At 37.6% G+C, this 22,110-nt stretch overlaps 3 protein-coding genes, 1 long non-coding RNA gene and 1 pseudogene across 4 annotated transcripts; 1 reads left to right on the top strand and 4 right to left on the bottom strand.

Moving 5' to 3' along the window:
- Nucleotides 1-1,225: 1,225 nt before the first annotated feature.
- On the bottom strand, nt 1,226-3,815 carry LOC130735878 (subtilisin-like protease 1). The gene has a single exon (XM_057587751.1). The coding sequence runs from the start codon at nt 3,757-3,759 to the stop codon at nt 1,507-1,509; it is 2,253 nt and encodes a 750-aa protein (XP_057443734.1). The 5' UTR covers nt 3,760-3,815; the 3' UTR covers nt 1,226-1,506.
- A 1,869-nt stretch (nt 3,816-5,684) lies between these two features.
- On the bottom strand, nt 5,685-7,035 carry LOC130741122 (uncharacterized). The gene is made up of 3 exons (XR_009020313.1): nt 6,599-7,035; nt 6,187-6,269; nt 5,685-6,024 (listed from the first exon to the last, which is right to left on the bottom strand). It is a non-coding gene; the product is annotated as an uncharacterized LOC130741122 (long non-coding RNA).
- Nucleotides 7,036-7,218: 183 nt separating this feature from the next.
- Nucleotides 7,219-11,121, bottom strand: LOC130741121 (subtilisin-like protease 1; annotated as a pseudogene).
- A 1,135-nt stretch (nt 11,122-12,256) lies between these two features.
- Nucleotides 12,257-13,763, top strand: LOC130741120 (probable sugar phosphate/phosphate translocator At1g12500). The gene has a single exon (XM_057593922.1). The coding sequence runs from the start codon at nt 12,352-12,354 to the stop codon at nt 13,405-13,407; it is 1,056 nt and encodes a 351-aa protein (XP_057449905.1). The 5' UTR covers nt 12,257-12,351; the 3' UTR covers nt 13,408-13,763.
- Nucleotides 13,764-14,878: 1,115 nt separating this feature from the next.
- On the bottom strand, nt 14,879-20,334 carry LOC130741119 (protein TPX2-like). Its single transcript, XM_057593921.1, has 18 exons — nt 20,009-20,334; nt 19,859-19,909; nt 19,690-19,776; nt 18,919-19,060; nt 18,445-18,553; nt 17,998-18,048; nt 17,586-17,683; nt 17,422-17,497; nt 17,278-17,340; nt 16,839-16,922; nt 16,574-16,632; nt 16,409-16,487; nt 15,982-16,047; nt 15,834-15,896; nt 15,576-15,653; nt 15,433-15,477; nt 15,277-15,365; nt 14,879-15,195 (listed from the first exon to the last, which is right to left on the bottom strand). The coding sequence occupies exons 1-18, from the start codon at nt 20,208-20,210 to the stop codon at nt 15,177-15,179; spliced, it is 1,461 nt and encodes a 486-aa protein (XP_057449904.1). The 5' UTR covers nt 20,211-20,334; the 3' UTR covers nt 14,879-15,176.
- Nucleotides 20,335-22,110: the final 1,776 nt, after the last annotated feature.

Below are 22,110 nucleotides of genomic sequence, written 5' to 3'. Positions count from 1 at the left end.
TCCTCTCTAACCATATTCTCAGGGAGCTAAGATTGTTTGATTTTTTTATTTAAGTTTTTAGTCCCAATAAAATATGAGTAATTTGGTTTAGCTCCCAACTAATAAAATCGAAACATTTAGTCTTTTCTTTTACTTAATTATACTTTTAGTCCCCCATTTTATTCCATCAAGTAAAAATATTGCAATTGTCGTCCCCACCTTTAACTCTGTTAGCTTAGTCTTCCATCCTCTTTCCATCGAATTTCTAACATTTTTTTTTGTTTAAGGTAACTATTTTAATTAAGTGATTTGACAATCTGGAAGGAGAGAGAAGACTAGCAAAGATATATCACAATGATATATTCACACCTCATTTTTTATACATTTAATTTTCAACCGTGAACAAACAATTATTCATCAATTCACATGAGAAGTACATGATACCGTAAAAATGAGTCACTTTTTTTTTTTGACAGAAAAAAAAGAGTCACTTTAAATATGCCTCTAATTCACATTTTTAGGCTATCATTTTAAGCCCTGAGTTGTTGGAATTGTCAACCGAAAAGAGTTTCACGCTTAAGGTGTTGTTATAAGTCACTTTCAATTATTCCCGTAATTATTTTTAGTTTTGCATTTTTTTTTTCTTTTTCAATTTTTATCTGTTTTCATCGCCTTCAATTTTGATTTGAAGGTTATCTCATTTCACATAGTTCAGCTATGAAGATGGTCTTGTTCACAAGGTAAGTTAGATATTATTTTAGGATATATAGTAGTAGTGTATATGAGATTAAGAGATTTTGGTGTTTTGGGTTTGTAACTCTTTTTGCATGTCCTTTAAAGGAGACAATTACGTTACTTTAAAAAAAAGACAATCATGTTTGACACAAGAAAAATAGATCACAAGTACGAACCAAGGAAAAAAAGAAAAGTAACGGGTTAACACATTAAATAAAATTAACAAACCAATTAAATAAGATAATTTTCCGATATAGTAAAAAAAACCAATTGAATAAGATAATAATATTTTTTAGGAAGATAATTATAACATTTGAATGTGGAAAAAAATTCTTTTGAAAGGGCAACTGCCTCATTTCTATTGGTTAATACTTGGTATCATCATTTACCTGCACGTTCCAAAGCAGCATGTTTGGATGTCGGTTGGACACGCATCAAATCATGTCGGCAGAGATTCTTCGTATTGTGGCTCTTTGAAGTCTAAAGTGGATTTCAAACGTGTAACCAAACATGGACCGGGAAACACTTGGCAAATGTATCAATTAGAATTTAGATCAAGGAAGTGATGCAGTCATTTGAATATGAATCTTAACTTTAACCTTATCTCTCTACTTGCAGCTTAAGAAGTGATGTGTACATTTCAAAAGCGTTATTTTAACAAATTAATTGACAGTGAATAAATGAACTCCTACAAACAAGAGAAGCCTATGAATTTTCCTAGGCATATTGATTTCATTCTCTTCTTTATTTCTTGAGCAGCACCCTCTCTATCTTCATGCATAAATTAATGTATCACTTGAAAATGACAGAGATTGGGGTCCTAACAACGTGTTTATCAGACACCCACGTGATAGCACCCTGAGCAAAAGTATGGTTGCCTCTATTTTCTTTGATTTGTGGGATAAAATCCACAAAGTATGCAACCTTCTGGTTCACCTGCGTGAAGGTGATCTGACTAGGACTCACGCTGATACCCATGGCCAAAGGCACATCAATTTTCACAGTGTAAGTTGAGTTAGCAGGTCCAACATTTGTCAACGTTCTGGTGTAGAACTGTGAATCAGACCCCAACAGAATAGAAAATGAGGGGTAATTGAGTTCTGCTTGTGCTATGCTTTTCACATTGAAACATCTCACACTCCTTTGCACAATGATTGTAACTTCTCTGTCTGAGTAACCCAAACCACACAAGTAAGGAACATAATCCTCTGGCTGGATATCGTAAACAAGCCCTGGATCATTTGCTCTTACTGGGTTAACATGGCCAGCACCAGTGGCAAATATGTCAGCAGGTTGAAGCCTTTGATCAAGTATGGGCAAGCCTCTAAGGTTAAGTGTGTTAGCAGTTGTCATGATTGCTGATTTGATAGCAGCCGGGGACCAATCAGGGTGAGCGCTTTTTAGCAGCGCAGCAATGCCGCTGAGGTGAGGACATGACATTGAAGTGCCTGAAATTATGTCAAAAGCTGGGATCTTGTTGTCCACAGACACAGCCCATGCAGCAAGAATGTTCACTCCCGGACCAATGATGTCAGGTTTTAGAATCCCTGGGCTTTGCTGGCTTGGACCCCTGGAAGAAAATGCAGCAACAGAAGGAGCTAGAGAGTCACCAATTATGGTTCCTTGGAATAAAACTGTTGCGGTTGGTGTGTAGGTTGAGTTTATGTAAGCTTTGATAGCTAAGCTAGCAGCATAACTGACATGCACAGCTGGGAGAACATGAGCATTGGCCAAGGTAGTGAAGCCGAAGTTTTCTATGTTAGCAAGTATCATGGCAGAACCACCTGCATCTAGAACTTCTTGACCTTTTGCAATAAATGGGATTCCTCCACCAAGGTCACACACCACCACCTTTCCCTTGACATTGATGTTCCGTAAGGATCCTGGTGCACATAAGGCAGAGGAGTTGTTTTCTTCGGCAGCAGCATACACGAGTGGTAACAATTGAGAAGAAAAGTCCTTGGGTTGGAACAATGTTTCCCCTTCATATTCTGCACCGTTTCCAAGCTTTGCTGATGCTGAGATTTTTCTATCAATGGTGCTTGCTCCCACTGTGAGAATCCACGGCGCCTCGTTTGACAGAGAGCTGTAGTGAGGGCCAGAATTTGCAGCAGAACAACTAACAAAGATTCCTTTTTGAGTTGCGGCGAAAGCACCAATTGCAATTGGGTCTTCAAAGAATGGGAGAGAGCCTAAACCGAGAGAGAGGGAAAGAACATCCACACCATCCTCAATGGCTATGTCCATAGCAGCTAAGATAGCACTTTCAGGGCATTCATCTTTCACTTTGCTGCTGCAAACTTTGTATATTGCTAAATGAGCATCGGGTGCCATACCAGCTGCTGTGCCACGAGCATTGCCAAAAACACTTGCACCCTCAACAAATCTGCCAGCAGCCTCTGCGGCAGTGTGAGTTCCATGGAAGAAATCTTCATAAGGAGGCTCTTGGATTGCGCTTTTGACTAGATTTCTCGCACCAATGAGCTTGTTGTTGCACACTGAGCCCCCTGTGAATTCACAATGGCCTTTCCATTTTGCAGGTGGAGGCGGCATTCCTTCATCATTGAAGGATAAGTGAAAAGGGTATATGCCTGTGTCTATGACTCCAATTATAACACCTTTGCCAAGGTTGGAATCATTCCACAGTCCTTGTCCTTGTCTCAAACCCAAGAAGCTTGGAGTGTGAGTTGTGTGCAGTGAAAGAGTCCTCTCGGGACGGATTGACATAACTTCCTCCTTCTCTTGCAGAGCATTGGCTTCTTCTGGGGTCAATCTCACCGCAAATCCTGAGGCTACGTTGCGGTAAGAGAAAACCATTCTGTCCTTGTTGGAGGTTTCTGGCAAGAATGAGTGGTGCCAGGTATGCAACTCTTCTGTGGATTGAAGAGGACCTTCAATCTCTAGCTTTTTTACATGAACAATGTAGGTTGTTAAGTTGTCATGCTCTTGGCCTTCCTCTGCAGCAATTGAAGCTGGAATGAAGCTGAGCATGGAAATGAGGCCAAGAAGCAATACAAGCTCCATCCTATACTTGGTTTGCTCCATCTTTAATTGGAATTTGATGAAGAAACAGGAAGTTGCTTATGCTTGGCCTAGTGCCATGCATGTGTATAAATATGTATGCAGTGCAGTGGAAAACAAAGTGGGTGTGATTTGTCATAGTGGAAAGTTTAACAAGGACCTGCATTGTGCTGGCCTTGGACGGTTTATTTGTCTTCATTTGTGCCAAAGCACACATAGTCACATAGGTAAATATGAAGATTAAGGAAATTAATATTAAAAGTAAGGAACTGGCATAGCAATACCCGCTGTTCGATGTTGATTTTTATGGACTAGGTAAGGTTGCCATTAGGCACACAGTACATCATCGATGGAAGATTAATGCAGAATGTTCTTCTGGGCTTAAATAAGTTATGCACAAAGGGACAATTTGTATATTGTTTCTCCATTTATTCTAGGCTAAACTTTGTTATCTAATTTCTCCATGTCTGAAAATTAGTCTGGTATCATCTCAGGTGAACACATCACAGTTCACATGACATGTCACCAGGGACGGAACTGAGATAAAAATGAGAAATAGATGGGAAAAGACGAGAAACAAATTTTGAGGGGGGAGAATATAACATTTGAATACTACATTATTTTTCTCTTAGCGGCCCCATTTTTTATGCACCTTAATCTTTTTTTTTTTGGTTACAAAGTGGAAATTTGCACCTTAATCTGTCCTCAATGTTACATTAATTTTTTTTATTTTTATGTATCTCTCTTTGTACATATTAAATAGGGATGAGCTTCTAAATATTTATGAAGCGAGATAAATACAAAATTGGGATAAATATGTTTCCTGTCCCCTTTAATTTTGTCATTGGTTTTGGTCCCCTAAAATAGTGAAGTATTAATTTTGGTCCTCCATTCACTTTTGTGGCAGTTAAAACGCCACTAACACACTTTGTGGCAGTTTTTATGCATAGTGACGGTTTATAAGCGGCCGCAAAATGTGTTGGTTACAGTTTAAAACGCCACAAAATGCCTCAAAATCATATTCGGGATCAAAATCAATGAAAAATTAAATGGGGATTAAATTCCTTAATTTGCTATTTTAGGGGAAAAATCATATTTAACCCTACAAAGATTCACATAAAACCATGAGACTTTTATGTGACATGAGATAATTCTAATATCCAAGAATCACATGAGGATTTTGAGTAACTCAGGTCGAGTTCATATTATTTGAAAGAAATGAAGTTACCTATCACTTGACTCCAGATATACTCATGAGTATATATTGATTTTTATTACTTATTATATGTGGAATAAATGAGTAAGGAAAAAAAGATTAAATTTTCGGCACAAATATAACATTTTTTATCAGTTTTCCATGTCTTACAATCACATTAAATATTCAATACTAGCCAACTTGAGTTAGCATAACTAGTTAAGGGTTCTGGGTTCAACTTTCACCTCTCCATAGGCTGAGGTTCAATTTTCCTACGTCCAGTAAAATTTTAGTTGGTAGACAATCTTTCTCGGGAAGATCCCTCAATGCTCATACTCGGGAGTGGACCTCTGCTGGTCTTCTCAGCCCACTGTCACCCTATCCGGTATTCGGGAGATGATTTCTCCCCGTCCTACCATTTTTATAACAATTTTTTTTTTCAAAACTACATGTATTTTTCCTTCATCTAGAGTTGTTAAAATGAATCAACTCCACTGATAACACAGACGGAAGGAAAAAGTGAGATATGGCCATGGAAACCAAACTCGAATTTGCAGGTAATCGTACGACTTTGATGAGGAAAACTCGTATTGGCAGGGTTTAGGAAGAAATTGAACCTGACCTTGTACCTGAAGAGGCGGTAACGGGTTCAGGAGTGAAATACGCATCCCACATTGTCCAATACAATAATTGAATAATTAAAATTATAATAGCAGTTTATTTATAAAGTGTACTTATATATTTTGCTAAAACTATAGTAATTTACTTCTTAAGTACTTCAATTATAATAGGAACTTCAATTATAGTAGGAACCTTTCACATGTATGACTATGGATGACAGAAAAACTCATAAGGGTATTAGTCAGCTAAAAGAATTTACTTCTCATTCTCGTGATAATTTGATAATTTATTCCATAAATAAAATTTTGATGATATTTGTACATACCGGGTTTGATCACCCTAATTCGGCCACACAAGTTCACTAAGTAAAATGCTTAGGACTTCAGGGGAAGTGTTCTACCAGGTTTGAAGCTCAACCGCGGTCCACTTTAGCTCAAGCTCATGGAAAGGCAACAAAATGAAATCCCACGTCCCTAAGCATTAATCAAGTGAAGAGCACAAGTTGATAAAGCCGGACAGAAACCATAACACCCACTTGAATGAATCATTAATTGAAAATTAATTTTTTAATGACAATACAATTAAGGAGCTATAATAACAGTTAAAGATGGGAAACACAAAGGATAACGACAAACCTTTAAGAAGGATTTCCGCCTCCAAAGAAAGGCATCTTCACTCTGGAGTCTATGCTGAAAACTCCCAATGTTTGGTCTACTCCCTACAAATTTGGAGATCAATTTCTCTAATATCATGTCGCAGAAAGGAATCAAGGAATATGCATATTAAACTGATAAACACTTCAAAATGATTTGCATGAAATATGGACTAAACATCCCCCCAAAAATATAACATTATTCCTGTTCATGTAAGGTGTCACAGTTAAAATTTAAACCGTCCTGTTATGTGGAGTCTGACAAAAATGTCTAAGACAGTTTCCCTTATATTTTTCTGTGATTCATACAGAAACAATTCAACAGGAAGAAGAAAAAGTATGCCATGCTAGTATTCTTCTATATTTTAAATTTCTGTGAACAATCAGACACATACATTTGACAGGTGTGGTGCAGGTAACCTTTGGATGTTATGAAGTCTTCAGGAACCGTTGACATTAGAAAATTCTATGAAAAAGCTGGAACATTTTAGTAATGAGAGTATTTGCTCCTCAACTTTCTCCATGTCAATATCTATATATCGCAGACAAAAGGCTGTAGATATAGTCCATCCACTCCAAGATTGCTACATTTGCCAACACAAATTTTGCCAGACTAAACCCATGCTCATTTACATTAAATCCTTTGAAGTTAGAACTGACATACTTTAAAGCTTGACAAAAAGCAAAGGGGCACTAATGCAGCAGTCAAGACATATTTATTTAAGTCAGATGCTCCCTGAATTTTTTTTGGTACAATGAGTCATTCATCATTCATATTGTATTATATCTAACAAATACAAGAACAAGGACTTTGAATTTATGTTATGTAAAGCAAGGAAACTCACGTTTAGTAAAACAAGAGTGTTAAGGAGTGGGGAATGGTAGAGTAAGTGCAACGGAGCTTCACCAGTAACCTCATTTAGTTGCAGATAAGTCAACATTCCAAAGGAAGGCAAGTGGGTGAAGATATATTTTGCATGGATTAAAACCTGTATGAGTATGACAATGAAAAAATTATTCAAATTCTGAGAGCCTAACTTTTATTTTCCATTTTGGCTGCAAGGTAGACACAGCCAAACGACCTTCTTAATAGTTCAACCTCCATACCAGATTAGCACTTAGCAGGTGCATTTGGTTGTAGTTGAGAAACATTTCCAAAGACACATCGCACAGGTATATTATCATTTATCACACAAAACAAGCATATGCTATGCAACCAGGTAAAACTACTATGTCAAATATTTCTCTGTATAATTGTCAATCACCTATCATGAAACCCAATCATACCTTGTAAAACAATAATTTCAGCTGTTCCACATCGTGGTTTTGTTTTGCAATTTCTTTGCTTGCAACATAAGAAGTGCAGTGTCAATTCAATAGCGTATGATATCTTATTTTAACGAATTAATAGACAGTGAATAAATTAACTTTTATAAATAAGAGTAGCTCTTGAATTTACGCAAACATTTCATTTCAGTCCCTTCTTTATTTCTTGAACATCACTATCTGATTTCATGCATAGATGTATCACTTGAAAATGACAGAGATTGGGGTCCTAACAGCGTATTTATCAGACACCCACGTGATAGCACCCTGAGCAAAAGTATGGTTGCCTCTATTTTCTTTGATTTGTGGGATAAAATCCACCCAGTATGTAACCTTCTGGTTGACCTCCGTGAACGTGATCTGACTAGGATTCACGCTGATACCTATGGCCAAAGGCAAATCAATTTTCACAGTGTAAGTTGAGTTAGCAAGCCCAACATTTGTCAACGTTCTAGTGTACAACTGTGAATCAGACCCCAACAGAATAGAAAACGAGGGGTAATTGAGTTCTGCTTGTGCTATGCTTATCACATTGAAACATCTCACACTCCTTTGCACAATGATTGCAACTTCTCTGTCTGAGTAACCCAAACCACACAAGTAAGAAACGTAATCCTCAGGCTGGATATCATAAATAAGCCCTGGATCATTTGCTCTTACTGGGTTAACATGGCCAGCACCAGTGGAAAATATGTCAGCAGGTTGAAGCCTTTGATCAAGTATGGGCAAGCCTCCAAGGTTAACTGTGTTAGCAGTTGTCATGATTGCTGACTTAATAGCAGCAGGGGACCAATCAGGGTGAGCGCTTTTCAGCAGCGCAGCAATGCCGCTGAGGTGAGGACAAGACATTGAAGTGCCTGAAATTATGTTAAAAGCTGGGATCTTGTTGTCCACAGACACAGCCCATGCAGCTAGAATGTTTACCCCAGGCCCAATAATGTCAGGTTTTAGAATCCCTGGGCTTTGTTGGCTTGGACCCCTGGAAGAAAATGCAGCAACAGAAGGAGCTAGAGAGTCACCAATTATGGTTCCTTCGAATAAAACTGTTGCGGTTGGTGTGTAGGTTGAGTTTATGTATGCTTTGATGGCCAAACCAGCAGCATAACTCACAGGCGCAGCAGGCAGAACATGTGCAGTAGCGAAGGTAGTGAAGTCTAAGTTTTCTGTGTTAGCAACAATCATGGCAGAACCACCTGCATTTAGAACTTCTTGTCCTTGTCCAATAGGTGAAATGCCTACGGCTACACCAACGTCACACAGCACCACCTTTCCCTTGACATCAATGTTCTTTAAGGATCCTGGACCACAAAATACAGAGGTATTGTTTCCTGTTGCAGCTGCATATACAAGTGGTAACAATTGAGGAGAAAAGTCCCTGGGTTGGAACAGTGTTTGCCCTTCATATTCTGCGCCGTTTCCAAGCTTTGCAGATGCTGAAATCTTTCTGTCAATGGTGCTTGCACCAACTGTGAGAATCCATGGGGCCTCGTTTGAGAGAGTGCTGTAGTGAGGGCCACCATTTGCAGCTGAGCAACTCACAAAGATTCCTTTCTGAATGGCGGTAAAGGCCCCAATTGCAATTGGGTCTTCAAAAAATGGGAGAGAGCCTAAACCAAGGGAGAGTGAAAGAACATCCACACCATCCTCAATGGCTATGTCCATTGCATGCAAACTTTGTATATTGCTACATGAGCATCGAGTGCCATACCAGATGCTATGCCACGAGCATTGCCAAAAACACTTGCACCCTCAACGAACCTTCCAGCAGCCTCTGCGGCTGTGTGGGTTCCGTGGAAGAAATCTTCATAAGGAGGCTCTTGGATTGCGCTTTTCACTAGATTTCTCGCACCGATGAGCTTGTTGTTGCACACTTTGCCCCCTGTGAATTCACAGTAACCTTTCCATTTCGCAGGTGGAGGTGGCATTCCTTCATCATTGAAGGATAAATGGAAAGGGTATATGCCTGTGTCTATGACTCCAATTATGACACCTTTGCCAAGGTTGGAATCATTCCACAGTCCTTGTCCTTGTCTCAAACCCAAGAAGCTTGGAGTGTGAGTTGTGTGCAGTGAAAGAGTCCTCTCAGGACGGATTGACATAACTTCCTCCTTCTCTTGCAGAGCATTGGCTTCTTCTGGGGTCAATCTCACAGCAAATCCAGAGGCTACATTGCGGTATGAGAAAACCATTCGGTCCTTGTTGGAGGTTTCTGGCAGGATCGAGTGGTGCCAGGTATGCAACTCTTCTGTGGATTGAAGAGGACCTTCAATCTCTAGCTTTTTTACATGAACAATGTAGGTTGTTAAATTGTCATGCTCTTGGCCTTCCTGTGCAGCAATTGAAGCTGGAATGAAGCTGAGCATGGAAATGAGGCCAAGAAGCAATACAAGCTCCATCCCATACTTGGTTTTCTCCATCTTTAATTGGAATTTGATGAAGAAACATGAAGTTGCTTGTGCTTGTCCTAGTGCCATGCATGTGTATAAATATGTATGCAGTGCATTGCAGTGGAAAACAAAATGGATGTGATTGGTCGTAGTGGAAAATTTAACAAGGACCGGCATTGTGCTGGCCTTGGACGGCTTATTCATCTTCATTTGTTCCAAGCACACATAGTCACATAGGTAAAAATAAAGATTAAGGAAATTAATATTAAAAGTAAGGAACTGGCTTAGCACTACCCGCTAGTCGACGTTGATTTGTATGGACGAGGTAAGCTTGCCATTAGGCACACAGAACATCAATGGAAGATTAACGGAGCATGTTGTTGTCGGCTTTAATAAGTTATGCACAAAAGACGAGTTTTGCATTGTTTTTCCATTTATTCTAGTCTGAAAATCAGCTTGGTTTCCAAAGACACATGACACAGCCATATTATCACACAAAACAAGTTTATGCTACCTTAGGTAAAACTATTATGTCACACATTTCTCAGCAATCTGCATAATTGTCATTCATATATCCTGAAACTCATTCATACCTTGTAAAGCAATCATTTCAGTTGTTCCACATGATGGGTTTGCTTGAGAAGCATGCATGCTTGAAACACAAGTTCTTCAATTCTGTCCTTTCTATCTTCATCAATAACAATCACAACAGAAGCACTGCGAAAGTGCGAATCATTGACGAACCATCTACAAGAGAACTGCAGCTCAAAAGGGAATGTGTTGAATTAGCAAGGTGAAGGTGAAATGTGTTCACAGAACACATAAAAAATCCTTTCTGTGTAATTAAATAATAATGAAAATATTGGAAGAAATTACATTGTAGGAACCAGTAAAGAATATAAGAAACATTGCAGAGTGTAGAGAAATACTTGAACAACCAATCCCAATCCCTTGAAGATTCATACCTATCTAAATCACTCACTGAATTTCCTATAATATCAGAAACCAATTCTTACTAGTATGGTTCGTACTTCGCTGTGGAGAAGTCCCTCGATGGTGGGGCAATGGGTTTCTTCCGGATCAAGGTACTGATTTGGGTACATTTCTGGGCCTTCGATGAACTGCTGCTTGCAGTTGCAGCGGTGGCTTCTCCCGAGGATGGGAGTAAGGAGAATGTGTTTGGTTTGGCAACACTTCTCAGTGGAAACATGTTTTTGGTTGTTGGGAGGCGAAAGGCCCATGGGCTTTTTATTTGTTTGAAATTAGAAGGTTGGATTAGGATTCCAGGAGGGTAAATTAAACTTGGCGCGAATCAAAAAATAAATAAAAAATGCTAGCTTGCACCACACTTCAATCACATGACAATATACTATTTCTTTGATCAAATCAAATTATTCTATTTAGGAAATGGGCATCTTATGATTGTGTGTTTATTTTAATTACTGGAGAATCAAATTGCTTATAAAAAAAACTAGGGAATCAAATTATTCCATATTGAGATAAGGTCACCTATTGGGACTAGCCTCACCCAGGGATTTCTTCAAATGAATAATCTGTACCTGTTTTTCTATTTCTGAAATCAATTAGAAAATTGACTTTTTCCTCATTATTATTTGTTTTCTTTATTTTTCTTTTTAATTTGTAGAGTTCCTCTCTAACAAAAGTATTGAACAATGTTTTTCTCATTCACAAAAAAAAAGTATTGAACGGTGAAAATCCGTAACATTTAAAATGGAAGAGGAGAAGGAAAGGTGGACAATTTAAAAATACATGATGAACATGAATGCGAAGTTGAAATTGAGGGAAAATTGTAAAAAAAACAGACGATTGTGACAGCCTAGTTGAAAAAAAATGTGCATCTCTACTAAAATAGTTATAGATTGTTGTGTGTTTGGTGAGTAAATGAGATTGTCAAACCAACTTCTAAGATTATTTGATATGTTTATTAGAGTTCAATATTTATTGATAATTATAAAATCTGTAATCCTAAATATGGAAACTGTAATAAAATACCAAATCAATATATATATATATATATATATATTTTAATGTTACCTAAGCTCACACGAAAAATATATATTTTGTATATATTGTAGAACCAAAAAATAAGGAAGGGATCCGTCACCGACAATCTCCAGCACAAGTTGGAGGAGCGAGTAGGTCTTCAACACTGTGTCCAATCCAAACCAAAGTCTCTATTTTACTTTATTCTATTCTCTCAACTGGGCCCCATCCCCATCCAACGGACACAGTCCCTCCATCAACCCAAATCTGAAGATCAACCGTCCGATCAGATCTTCTCACTAGACTCATTTATCTCCGTGTCTATCACCCATTTGAGATCTCTCTCTATCTATCTCTCTCTCTACCATCATTCTAGAGAGAGAAACAGAGTCACTGTGTTTTCTTCTTCTTCTTCTTCTTCAGCATTGGCCATGGTGGAGGCGCAGACATGGACTACCCGCCGAATGAGCAACCCAAGGTTAACCGCCGACGAAGTCGCGCTCGAGATTCCGGCCACCCCACCCGGTGACGTCCGCCACTGGCAACCCTTCACCTCCCATTTCTCTCCCGCCATGGTAACCGCCGCGATCATCGCCTCATGGTACCTCTCCAACATCGGCGTCCTCCTCCTCAACAAGTACCTCCTCAGCTTCTACGGTTACCGCTACCCTATCTTCCTCACCATGCTCCACATGATTTCCTGCTCCGCCTACAGCTACGGCGCAATCAACTTCCTCGACCTCGTTCCCTTACAGCACATTCACTCCAAGAAACAGTTCCTCAAGATCTTCGCTCTCAGCATCATCTTCTGCTTCTCCGTCGTCTGCGGCAACACCTCCTTACGCTACCTCCCTGTTTCCTTCAACCAAGCAATCGGCGCCACCACCCCCTTCTTCACCGCCGTCTTCGCCTTCATCATCACCTGCAAGAAAGAATCCGCCGAGGTTTACCTCGCTCTGTTGCCGGTAGTCTTCGGGATTGTTCTTTCCAGCAACAGTGAGCCTCTGTTCCATCTCTTCGGATTCTTGGTCTGCGTCGGTTCCACGGCGGGGCGTGCTCTGAAATCGGTGGTTCAGGGGATTATCTTGACCTCTGAATCGGAGAAGCTGAACTCCATGAACTTGCTTCTCTACATGGCTCCCATGGCGGCGATGATTTTGCTTCCTTTCACTCTCTACATCGAAGGGAATGTGGCGGCGGTTACGCTTGAGAAAGCTAAAGGGGATCGGTTTATCGTTTTCTTGTTGGTTGGGAACGCGACGGTGGCGTATTTGGTGAACCTCACGAATTTCTTGGTTACCAAACATACCAGTGCGTTGACATTGCAAGTGTTGGGGAATGCTAAAGCGGCGGTGGCGGCGGTGGTTTCTGTTCTGATTTTCAGGAACCCGGTGACGGTGATGGGTATCACTGGATTCGCTGTGACAATCATGGGTGTGCTTCTCTACAGTGAGGCAAAGAAGAGATCAAAAGTTACATCTCATTGACAGATAATTCTCAACATTCTTTTTTCTTAATAAGAAAAGTAATTCCACAAACACCTTGCTTTATTTTTTTATATTGCTAAATTTACATTTACATTTGATTTGATTAGATTAAATTTCTGGATCAAATCATAGTAATTGGATTGTATAGGAAGAAGGAGGGGGTTAGGGAAAGGGTTATGTTCTTTTTTCATTTTTTTGCTGCTCTTTAATATCCTTGCCTTGTAATCTTATAAGGTGGTTGAAAACATGATTCAAAGATGATAAACTTTTATGTAATTGTTGAGGGAGGAAAATTCTCCTTCAATTATTTTTTGACAATTATATCATGTATTGTTGCTGTTCTGTTCTGTTCTGTATCCTTGGCTATTATGAAATATGGAGCTTTGGATATGTATCATGATCCTTAATTTAGGTTCATTTTTTAGCTTTGAAATTCATTCTTGCAGGGTTTGCCTCCTATAGCATTGTTTGTCAGGTAATTTAAGATCTTTTAATGTGCAGTATGTTTTTTTACAATTTCATCATACTCCCATAACATTGAAAACAGACATTTCTTCTTTGTGTTTGACCTAATCTCTAGGAATTTGACTGGGCAGTGTGCTTTCGACATCAAGCTGGTTGATGGTTTTGGTTAGATTGTATGTCTCAATTCAACATTTGAAAGACTTTGGCTTGTTGAGTTTTCACCTATAGGGAAAGTGACCTAGCTGAAAAGCTAAGTTAATTATTAATATATACAGGAAAAAAGTGAGAAATGGTTGTGCTTTGACAATTAAGTTCATTTTGTTTTAATTTTTGGAAAATGCTCTATGTTACGATACAGTAAAAGTTAAAACCTCACTACCCACCATTATTTTTGCTAAATAATGCTATTTATTTGTCACCTCAATATTTCTCGTGTTTCTCGTATTTTTCATATTACAATTTTTTGGATTTTCTAAAATGTATTTAAACATTATAATATGCCCATGTGTGCTTCCCACTTCCCAGTAGAAATAGACGGTAACTCAGCCAAACTTGTAATGTACAAGTGTTATATTGGAATTCCCCTCACAATGTTTGATGTTTTGATTTTTGAAACAGTAACAACTTTTTTGAATAAAAAATCATTAGACAATGAAGTCGAAGAACAAGAGAGGATGATAAAAACTAAAAAGGGTGCATGAAATGGACAAGCACTAGCATAGACTCATCAAACCTTGAGAACCTATGAAAGTTTTTAAGGCGAGTTTCACCTGAGACTGTATTTTGGGTGCTGATCAAAGATTGCAAGGCCAAAGATGATGAGAAGAAGACATTCCTTTACGAGTTAACAATCAATGTATGGAATTTCAAACCATGTCAAATGTTCTAAAAGGATGGTACGAAGTTGTATGGTATCGAGAGGTTATCAGTTATGACTTGCAACTTGTACAGTTAGTGTCAGCAATTAGAATACACATAGCCTAGACTATCAGTGTATGCAGCCATGTTTCTCATAAATGATCTATTGTGAAATGTAAATGAATCAAATGAATAATGACCGGTGTCCTTTTTCGTTTCACTGTTGATTTTCTATGAACATAAGTGAAGGCAGTTATACCATCTATGCTCACTGCCCTGACAAATTAATTTTCTAAGATTCTGTGTACAAAAAGAAGCATCTGAGAGGATTTGTTGGGGCGCCTGTCAGATTCAGCTATGTTGCTATCGAATTTCAACTTAGCAGGGAAAATTTTGATGGCCATAACAAAAGCTTGTTGCAAATTGGCCCTTGTTTATTGTCGCTCTCACCGAATTCCTAAGCTCCTGGACCAATTCAGTTGAGAGCCAAAATGAATAATCAAATTTACCAAACATTAAGAGCAATAGAGTGCCAATTATGTATACCTCCTTGCAGTTAACAGAGTACCAGCTTTGCTGGTGCAACCGTCAGTCTCATTTTGAGTTTGCTTTCCCCCAAATATGAAAGGCTTGTCCTACATAATTTGTGTCAGCGAGAAGTTGAATAAAAGTCATATTTTTCATGCAGAGTGTTATTATTACCTTTTGGTTCAGATGGAAAGAGCTTCCCATATTTTCTTTTGAATCCTTGCACCCAGAAACAAAAAATTCAGTATGATACAAAGAGAAATGACCAATAGTCTAAGATCTTCTTCATATTCAAATCAAAATAGTAGATGGAAAACCTTTCTGAACACCCTGGAATGCCTAGGCGGTTTCAAATGAGATCCATCGTTTGACTGAACTTCAGATGTTAGAGATAGCTGCTTTCAAGATAGGAAAATGAATGAGAACTGTGGAATTAAATAATTTTATCAAAATAAATAATACTATTAAGTGAAGAATTTGGAAAGCAAAATGACCCTGGAGTAAATTCAAAAAATCGCGAAAAATAAAATAAAAAGAGAATGTATGGAGCAAGAAAAAGATAAGCATGGATTTACCTTGCTAAAGTGGTCAATTGGTGGGTTATGCTGAACCCTCTTTTCTGTATGGAAATTAAACTCCTGTATGAATTGAAGCAAAGATGTGATATCGTTATATTTTCGTCTTCAACAAATAAGGGGTGAAAAAACAGACAAACCAACTTACTGTTGGAACGGTAGTTTCCTGCTTCCTGTTCCAGAAAACACCAATATCTCCTTTACTTGAAAGTATCTGCACATGAATTTTAAGTTGCTGGTACAGCAGATCAAACAAATAACAGGACTAGAGTATTCTACAATAACTGCTTATCTACATTATGTCTGAGTTAATTCGCTTTCAATAGGGGAATACTTTAATGACTAAATCAGTTTGATTGGTAATATGACTACAACTTGAATGTTCTATGTTTTCATTAAAGTCTACAGATTGTATTAAATATTTTAATTGGAGATAGACTCTCAGGTAAAAAAGTAAGAAATTTGAAAACCATAACTCATACAACCCTGGAATATAATTCAAAGTTCATTTCTTGGTAAAACTGCTGCCCAGGTATCTTCTTCCAAATTTATTACTAATACTAATGTAGCATTACCTTCTTATTAAGAGGACGAGCTTTAAAATTACTTCCAAAGTCCAACACATCATGCTTTGGAGCAACCATGGTAGATGGCCTATGTACAAAATAGTATTTGAAGTTAGTACCATTGTTTCATGGGTTATCAAGTTAGAATTATCATTAATCAGGGCATGTTGTTACCTTCTCAAATCCCTAATTATATTTTCTGGGGCAGAAACAGCCGTATGTTTGTTCAAATCCTGCAACCATCAAATTTCAGTTTCCCAGAGACTAATTATAGCTATTTTGTAACAGAAGGCTAAAGCAAGAAAATGCAGGTCCAGAAACTTTATAACCAATGCAATTCACATACACTGGGTATTAGAGTATTGAATGACATTGGCGATACACAGTGATGTAAAGAGACATGAATGTTACTACTTAAAAGTATATAACCTAAATTGACCTTATGAGAACCATCGCATTGAAGTGTCGATGATGAAGCAGCAGGTGTGTGCATGGCCCTCTCTGATGTCTTGAGGTGAAATTCCTGAGAACCAAGACACTAAAAATCTGAGCTTCTGGATAACGAATGCGCAAGAAACTTGTTTTCCTGATTAGTCTTCGGTTCAATCCTTTTCAGCTTCTAATTAATATGTTAAAAACGTGTATCATTATGTCTAGGTTCAGTTTATCATGAATATATAGTTATTAGAAAAATTGTATCTTTGCATTTGCAATATTCATTATAAAATCGAGTCCGTGGGGGTAGTTGAAACTCAGTCTTCAGCATATGCTTCTTGTTTCTCTCTCTCTCTCTCTCTCTCTCTCTCTCTCTCTCTCTCTCAACATGATGAATGGTGATAAAATTGGATGAGCATTGAAAGCAAATATCAAGAGCTTACATGAAATTCTGGCAACCTTGGAGTGCTTCTCTTGGGAAGTGGTAATGAAGGGGCTTCAAGAATCTACATTATGAGCATGATTAGTTAGAGGTGATGATGGAAAATTAACCCAACAAAACCAAGTCTATCAACAGAAATACCAACTTTTCTGTTTAACCGTCGTGCTTTGAATCTGGGGGCAGCCACTGTCACAAGTTCTGCCTCTGCAGCATTTTTGGGTCTGCAAAACACATAATATCTTGAATTCAATTATAAGAGGAGGTAAATTCATCTTCATCAAAAGTTTACTGGACTCCATAATAACAAACCTAATCCTTTCTGCTCTATGAGCTGTTTTTAGGTCAGGCTCTCTAGGAATAGTAATCTTCAGCTTGGAATGTCCAGAGCATTCATCAACACTAAAAACCTGCAAGAATATAAAACTCTTTCCTGTCATTCAATAAATATGAGTCTTTGCCCAAAGGAATTAAACTGCTCTATATTCCAATTTGTACTTTAGATACTTAATAAAGTGATTTATCAGGAAAACAATAAGTATAGAATATTATGTCATCTGCTTACAAAATCTATTAGGGAAAGAAAATGATGAACGGAAAAAACGGACAAAAATATATAATGGCACACCAGCACCATCCAAGTCGTATGGAGAATGTATTTGACAACTTTCGCGCAAACAATTTTTACTGAGGAATATTTAAGCATTCTACGTTAGGATTAAACCTGCTTAGGTGCCTTGTGGACAAGAGTAGCTTGTTGCTTGACATCACCAACCTGTCACAGAGGAGATATGGTAAATGCCCTGTCTAAAATAAATGGAACACCAACAGAAATTAAGACATGTTTAGGTTCCAGTTTGAGTAATTCCATGCTACCAACCGAGTATCGGGCCAAATTAAATTCCAATAAACTACAATCTATTAGTAAATTGTTGACCATGAAAAGTATGACTAAGCTTTCATAACTTCCTTAGAGTATTTTTTATATATGAAAATGGAAGAGGTCTTATCAAGATTTTATATTTTCATAAACTTTACTAACGCCGAATTACAAGAGTTGCACAAATGTTTGCAGCGATAAATGTTTAATTTTTACGATCAATTTCTGGTATATATATAAATATAACTGGCTTAGATAATCACTAGTCAGAGGAACAAGTATTTACAGAACCTTGCGCAAGAGACCGCCCTCTAATTTCTGTCGCTTGGCAGCTTGAATCTCTATCTTGTCAGAAGTAGATAAATTCATTTCCTTGGTATGAGCTTGTGCCTTCTGCAACCTGAGAACAATTGAAGAGTTGTACAGGATGTAAGTAATTTTTTTGGCATCCACACATTAGATAACTACTGCCATATTATATGACACCAAAGCATCAAAGAGAATATCCTGGGGTTAAATGAAACAATACTCCAGCTTCCCTGCTTAATAAGAATTCATTACTTTCTAAATGACAGAGTAACCACCCAAGTTAGAGAACATCTAAATTGATGCACCATGTTGAGCAAACAGAAATCTTATGAGATTTCAGCGACATGATAAATTTCAAAAGCTTGCCAACTAATGGAGTGTTGCTTTGCTATTTGATTTCACTTATAGTTCATGCCTTCAGAATAAGGACCAAAGATAAATTACTCCAATAATCACCTTGAGCGAGTAACTTGAGGGGGCCGGTTTTGCTTAGCCAATTGACTAGCTGTAGGTTTCATCAGTGTTGAACCCTTCCTTGGAGCAGATTTAGCCTTAGAATTCAAGCTGTCACCGATTGTCTTACTGCTGAAGGTCATTCCTGGAAAGAGTCACAAGTACATGTTGATATGAAATAGATACTTGCATCTATTAGAAATGAAGGGAAAAATTCCCTTGATTACAGTTCAAAACACACACACACACAGCATATCTTCGAGGGTCTGCAACCTCCCTGGCCTCTAAGGCCCCAATTTTCACTCAAATACCAAGGTACCACCCCCTCACACCCCTCCCCCCTTTATTTACAGGCAAGCTGTCACTGATTGCCTTGTTTCTTCTAACTGTACCTTACTAATTAACCAACTCTCACTAAAGCTCAAAACTATAAGAGTCTAAGAGATATAAGGCCAAAGGACAGATACATTGAGAAAATTGCAAAAAACATAATGTTATAAATAATAGATGCTGGAACTGGACTCTCATGAATGAGGGGACTATTTTAGAAGGTAAAGTAAGTAGTCATAAACATTGATTAAAAAACAAGTGTGATTATGATTATATACATAACCCTATTTGACAAAATATGACTATTATTTTTGAAATTAATAACTAGTACTATTTACTTCATCCTCTAGAGTGATTGATTCCATCTATAACATTGGATTTCTTAGAAGCTGTCCAGATTCCTCACTCGCCTCAATCAATACCAGTATCAGTTACATTGGTTACCTGGTTGCACTTGCATAGCATCATTCTGTAAAACTCCAACACCCAGAGATCCAGAGACGTTCCCATTTCCACACCCTGCTTTTGAACCTGGCAAGCAAAGTAGACCTCATCAGCAAAACATAACATCACTGATTGCACAAAGCCAAATTGGTAGACGCATAATACTTACCAAAATTAGGTTTAGGATCCTCCTCTTTGAGCAATAGGTTTGCCACAAAAGCTGAAACGGAAAACGAACAACAGTGATTGATTGTAATCAGCAAACAAAAACAATTGTATATCCGTATGAATGTGCAGAAGAGAGAAAGAAAAAACGAACGAGAAGGACAGTAGCTCCCGGCGGTTTGAAACCAGGTTTCGGCTTGGCGAGCTTGAGCGGTAGTTTCCGGCGCGGTGAAATCGAAGAAGCGAGCAGCATCAAACTCGTAATCGAAATCAATCTCATCGCAAACAAACTCGTTATCTTCTATTTCCATTTCCATTTCCATTTCCATTTCCATTTCCATATCCACCATCATCATTGATTATCATATCACAACATTGATTTGATTTGATTTGATTTGATTTGATTTGATGTGAGTACTGTTAAATTATAGAGTGTTGACTCTTTGGCTTGCTTGCATTTGCATTTGCAATTACTATCTATCAATCTCTATTCTATTGTTATTGTACACAAAATAAATGATAAAAATAATTAATGCCATTGGTTCTCTCATTTTTGTTTTATTTGTGATTTTGCAACGCCGGGACCTGTGCTGTGTGAGTGTAACGACTAACGATCCAAAATTTGAATTGTTTACACAAGGCATGGACCGATTTGCCCTTTTCAGACTGGTGGAAATACCAGGTGGTGTGGTCTTTTGCTTCTTTCTTTGTTTTGAGCTAGCTTTTAGCTTAGGCTTAGCTCAGCTGTGTGGTCACTCCTTGCATTCAATAAATCTATCCATCACTCTCAAAACTGCAGTTTGGGCCCCTCCTCCTTGTCAAATTGCAAAATGGTCCCCAATTTTCTCTCTCACTCACTTGGGCTGGGATTCATGCCAGGCCCAGCCTCTTGTTACTCATGGATTAATTAATGGATACAACCCAATCAACCTGTTTTTTTTCTCCTAAACTATATTCTGTTCAAAACTGAAAAAATAGATTTAAAAATAAGTGTGGAGATAGTGATGATAAAAACATTTTAGAAAGTTGCAATTTGCAAATATATTAGTCAAGAATAGTTTTTTTTTTTGAAAGAAGAATAGATTTATAATGACAATAGATAGGAAATAAGATAGAAGCATTTCATTTGTCAAAAAAAAGATAGAAGCATTTCGCAAATTTTAAGTGAGAAAAAAGATTGGAAATATAGGTTGTAAAATAAAGTTTTAAAAACTAAATTTAAGTTAGATAAAAACATTTTAAAAATTTAAGTTAGATAAATCATTTTGGGAATATGTAAGTCGGAAAACATATTTGAAATTAATTAATGAAAAACACAGAGGAAATAATAATATTTAAACTTTCGGTTAAAGTAGGATAAGATCCTGAATGATAGCTTAAGTGGTGAGAGATAGGAGACATATGATGTGAGTGGGGGAGGTCCAGGGTTCAATCCTTGGAGGATGCAATTTATTTTTCTGATTTTAAAAAAAAATGTTTTGCAATGTTGAAGGTAAGATAAATTAAGTATGTCTTAAAAATTTAATGAGAAAATATATTTTAAATCAAGCGTTGAAAATAGATGAGAAAGTATAGTGTCCACGAACTAAGATATGGTCAAAATCTCTGACTCTCTGCAATGATCAACTAGTAGTAGATGCTTATAAAAAAAATAAAAAAAAACTAGTAGATAATCTAATTTAGTCCTTTAAGGGTCCTCGGATTCACTATATCCTCAGACAGCTGGGTGCATACGTTAGGAAGTTATCAAAATTTGGTGCACAGATCACTCTAGATCAGAAGAACAGAACAGCAGCCTCACATTGAGCACAGAGAAAATAAACAGAAGAATTTAGAGGGAGAGCACCACACTATTTATTTATACCTCATTTTGTTTTAGAATGGAACCTTATGCAGGAACAATAAGTTGCAAAACTTTGAACTAATATGAAATTATGAATCTAATACGCTACTCATAAATCATTGTGCAATTTAGAAGAATAGATCTAGGACACTCAATTGATAGAGGACAATCACTAATCAGTACAAATTCTACATTTATATTCATGACTATCTTTCAATGCATCACTTAGTTCACATACATGGTCCTTCTTGGCTCACCGCAAGAAGTTCTTTTACTTGAGTAGGTTTAAGTAGAGTTTAATATTTCCAAGATTTTATAGACTTGCTGAACACCATATATAAAATATAGCATATAAGTCGAAAAGCCACTTTCATACAGATCAAAATGCTTGAGTAGAAAATTCTTAAATCTTA

Source organism: Lotus japonicus, chromosome 2 (genome assembly GCF_012489685.1).
Source record: "Lotus japonicus ecotype B-129 chromosome 2, LjGifu_v1.2".
Taxonomy (NCBI): Eukaryota; Viridiplantae; Streptophyta; class Magnoliopsida; order Fabales; family Fabaceae; genus Lotus; species Lotus japonicus.
The sequence above is the reverse complement of the archived record's forward strand: the minus strand, read 5'-3'. Positions and strand labels throughout refer to the sequence as shown.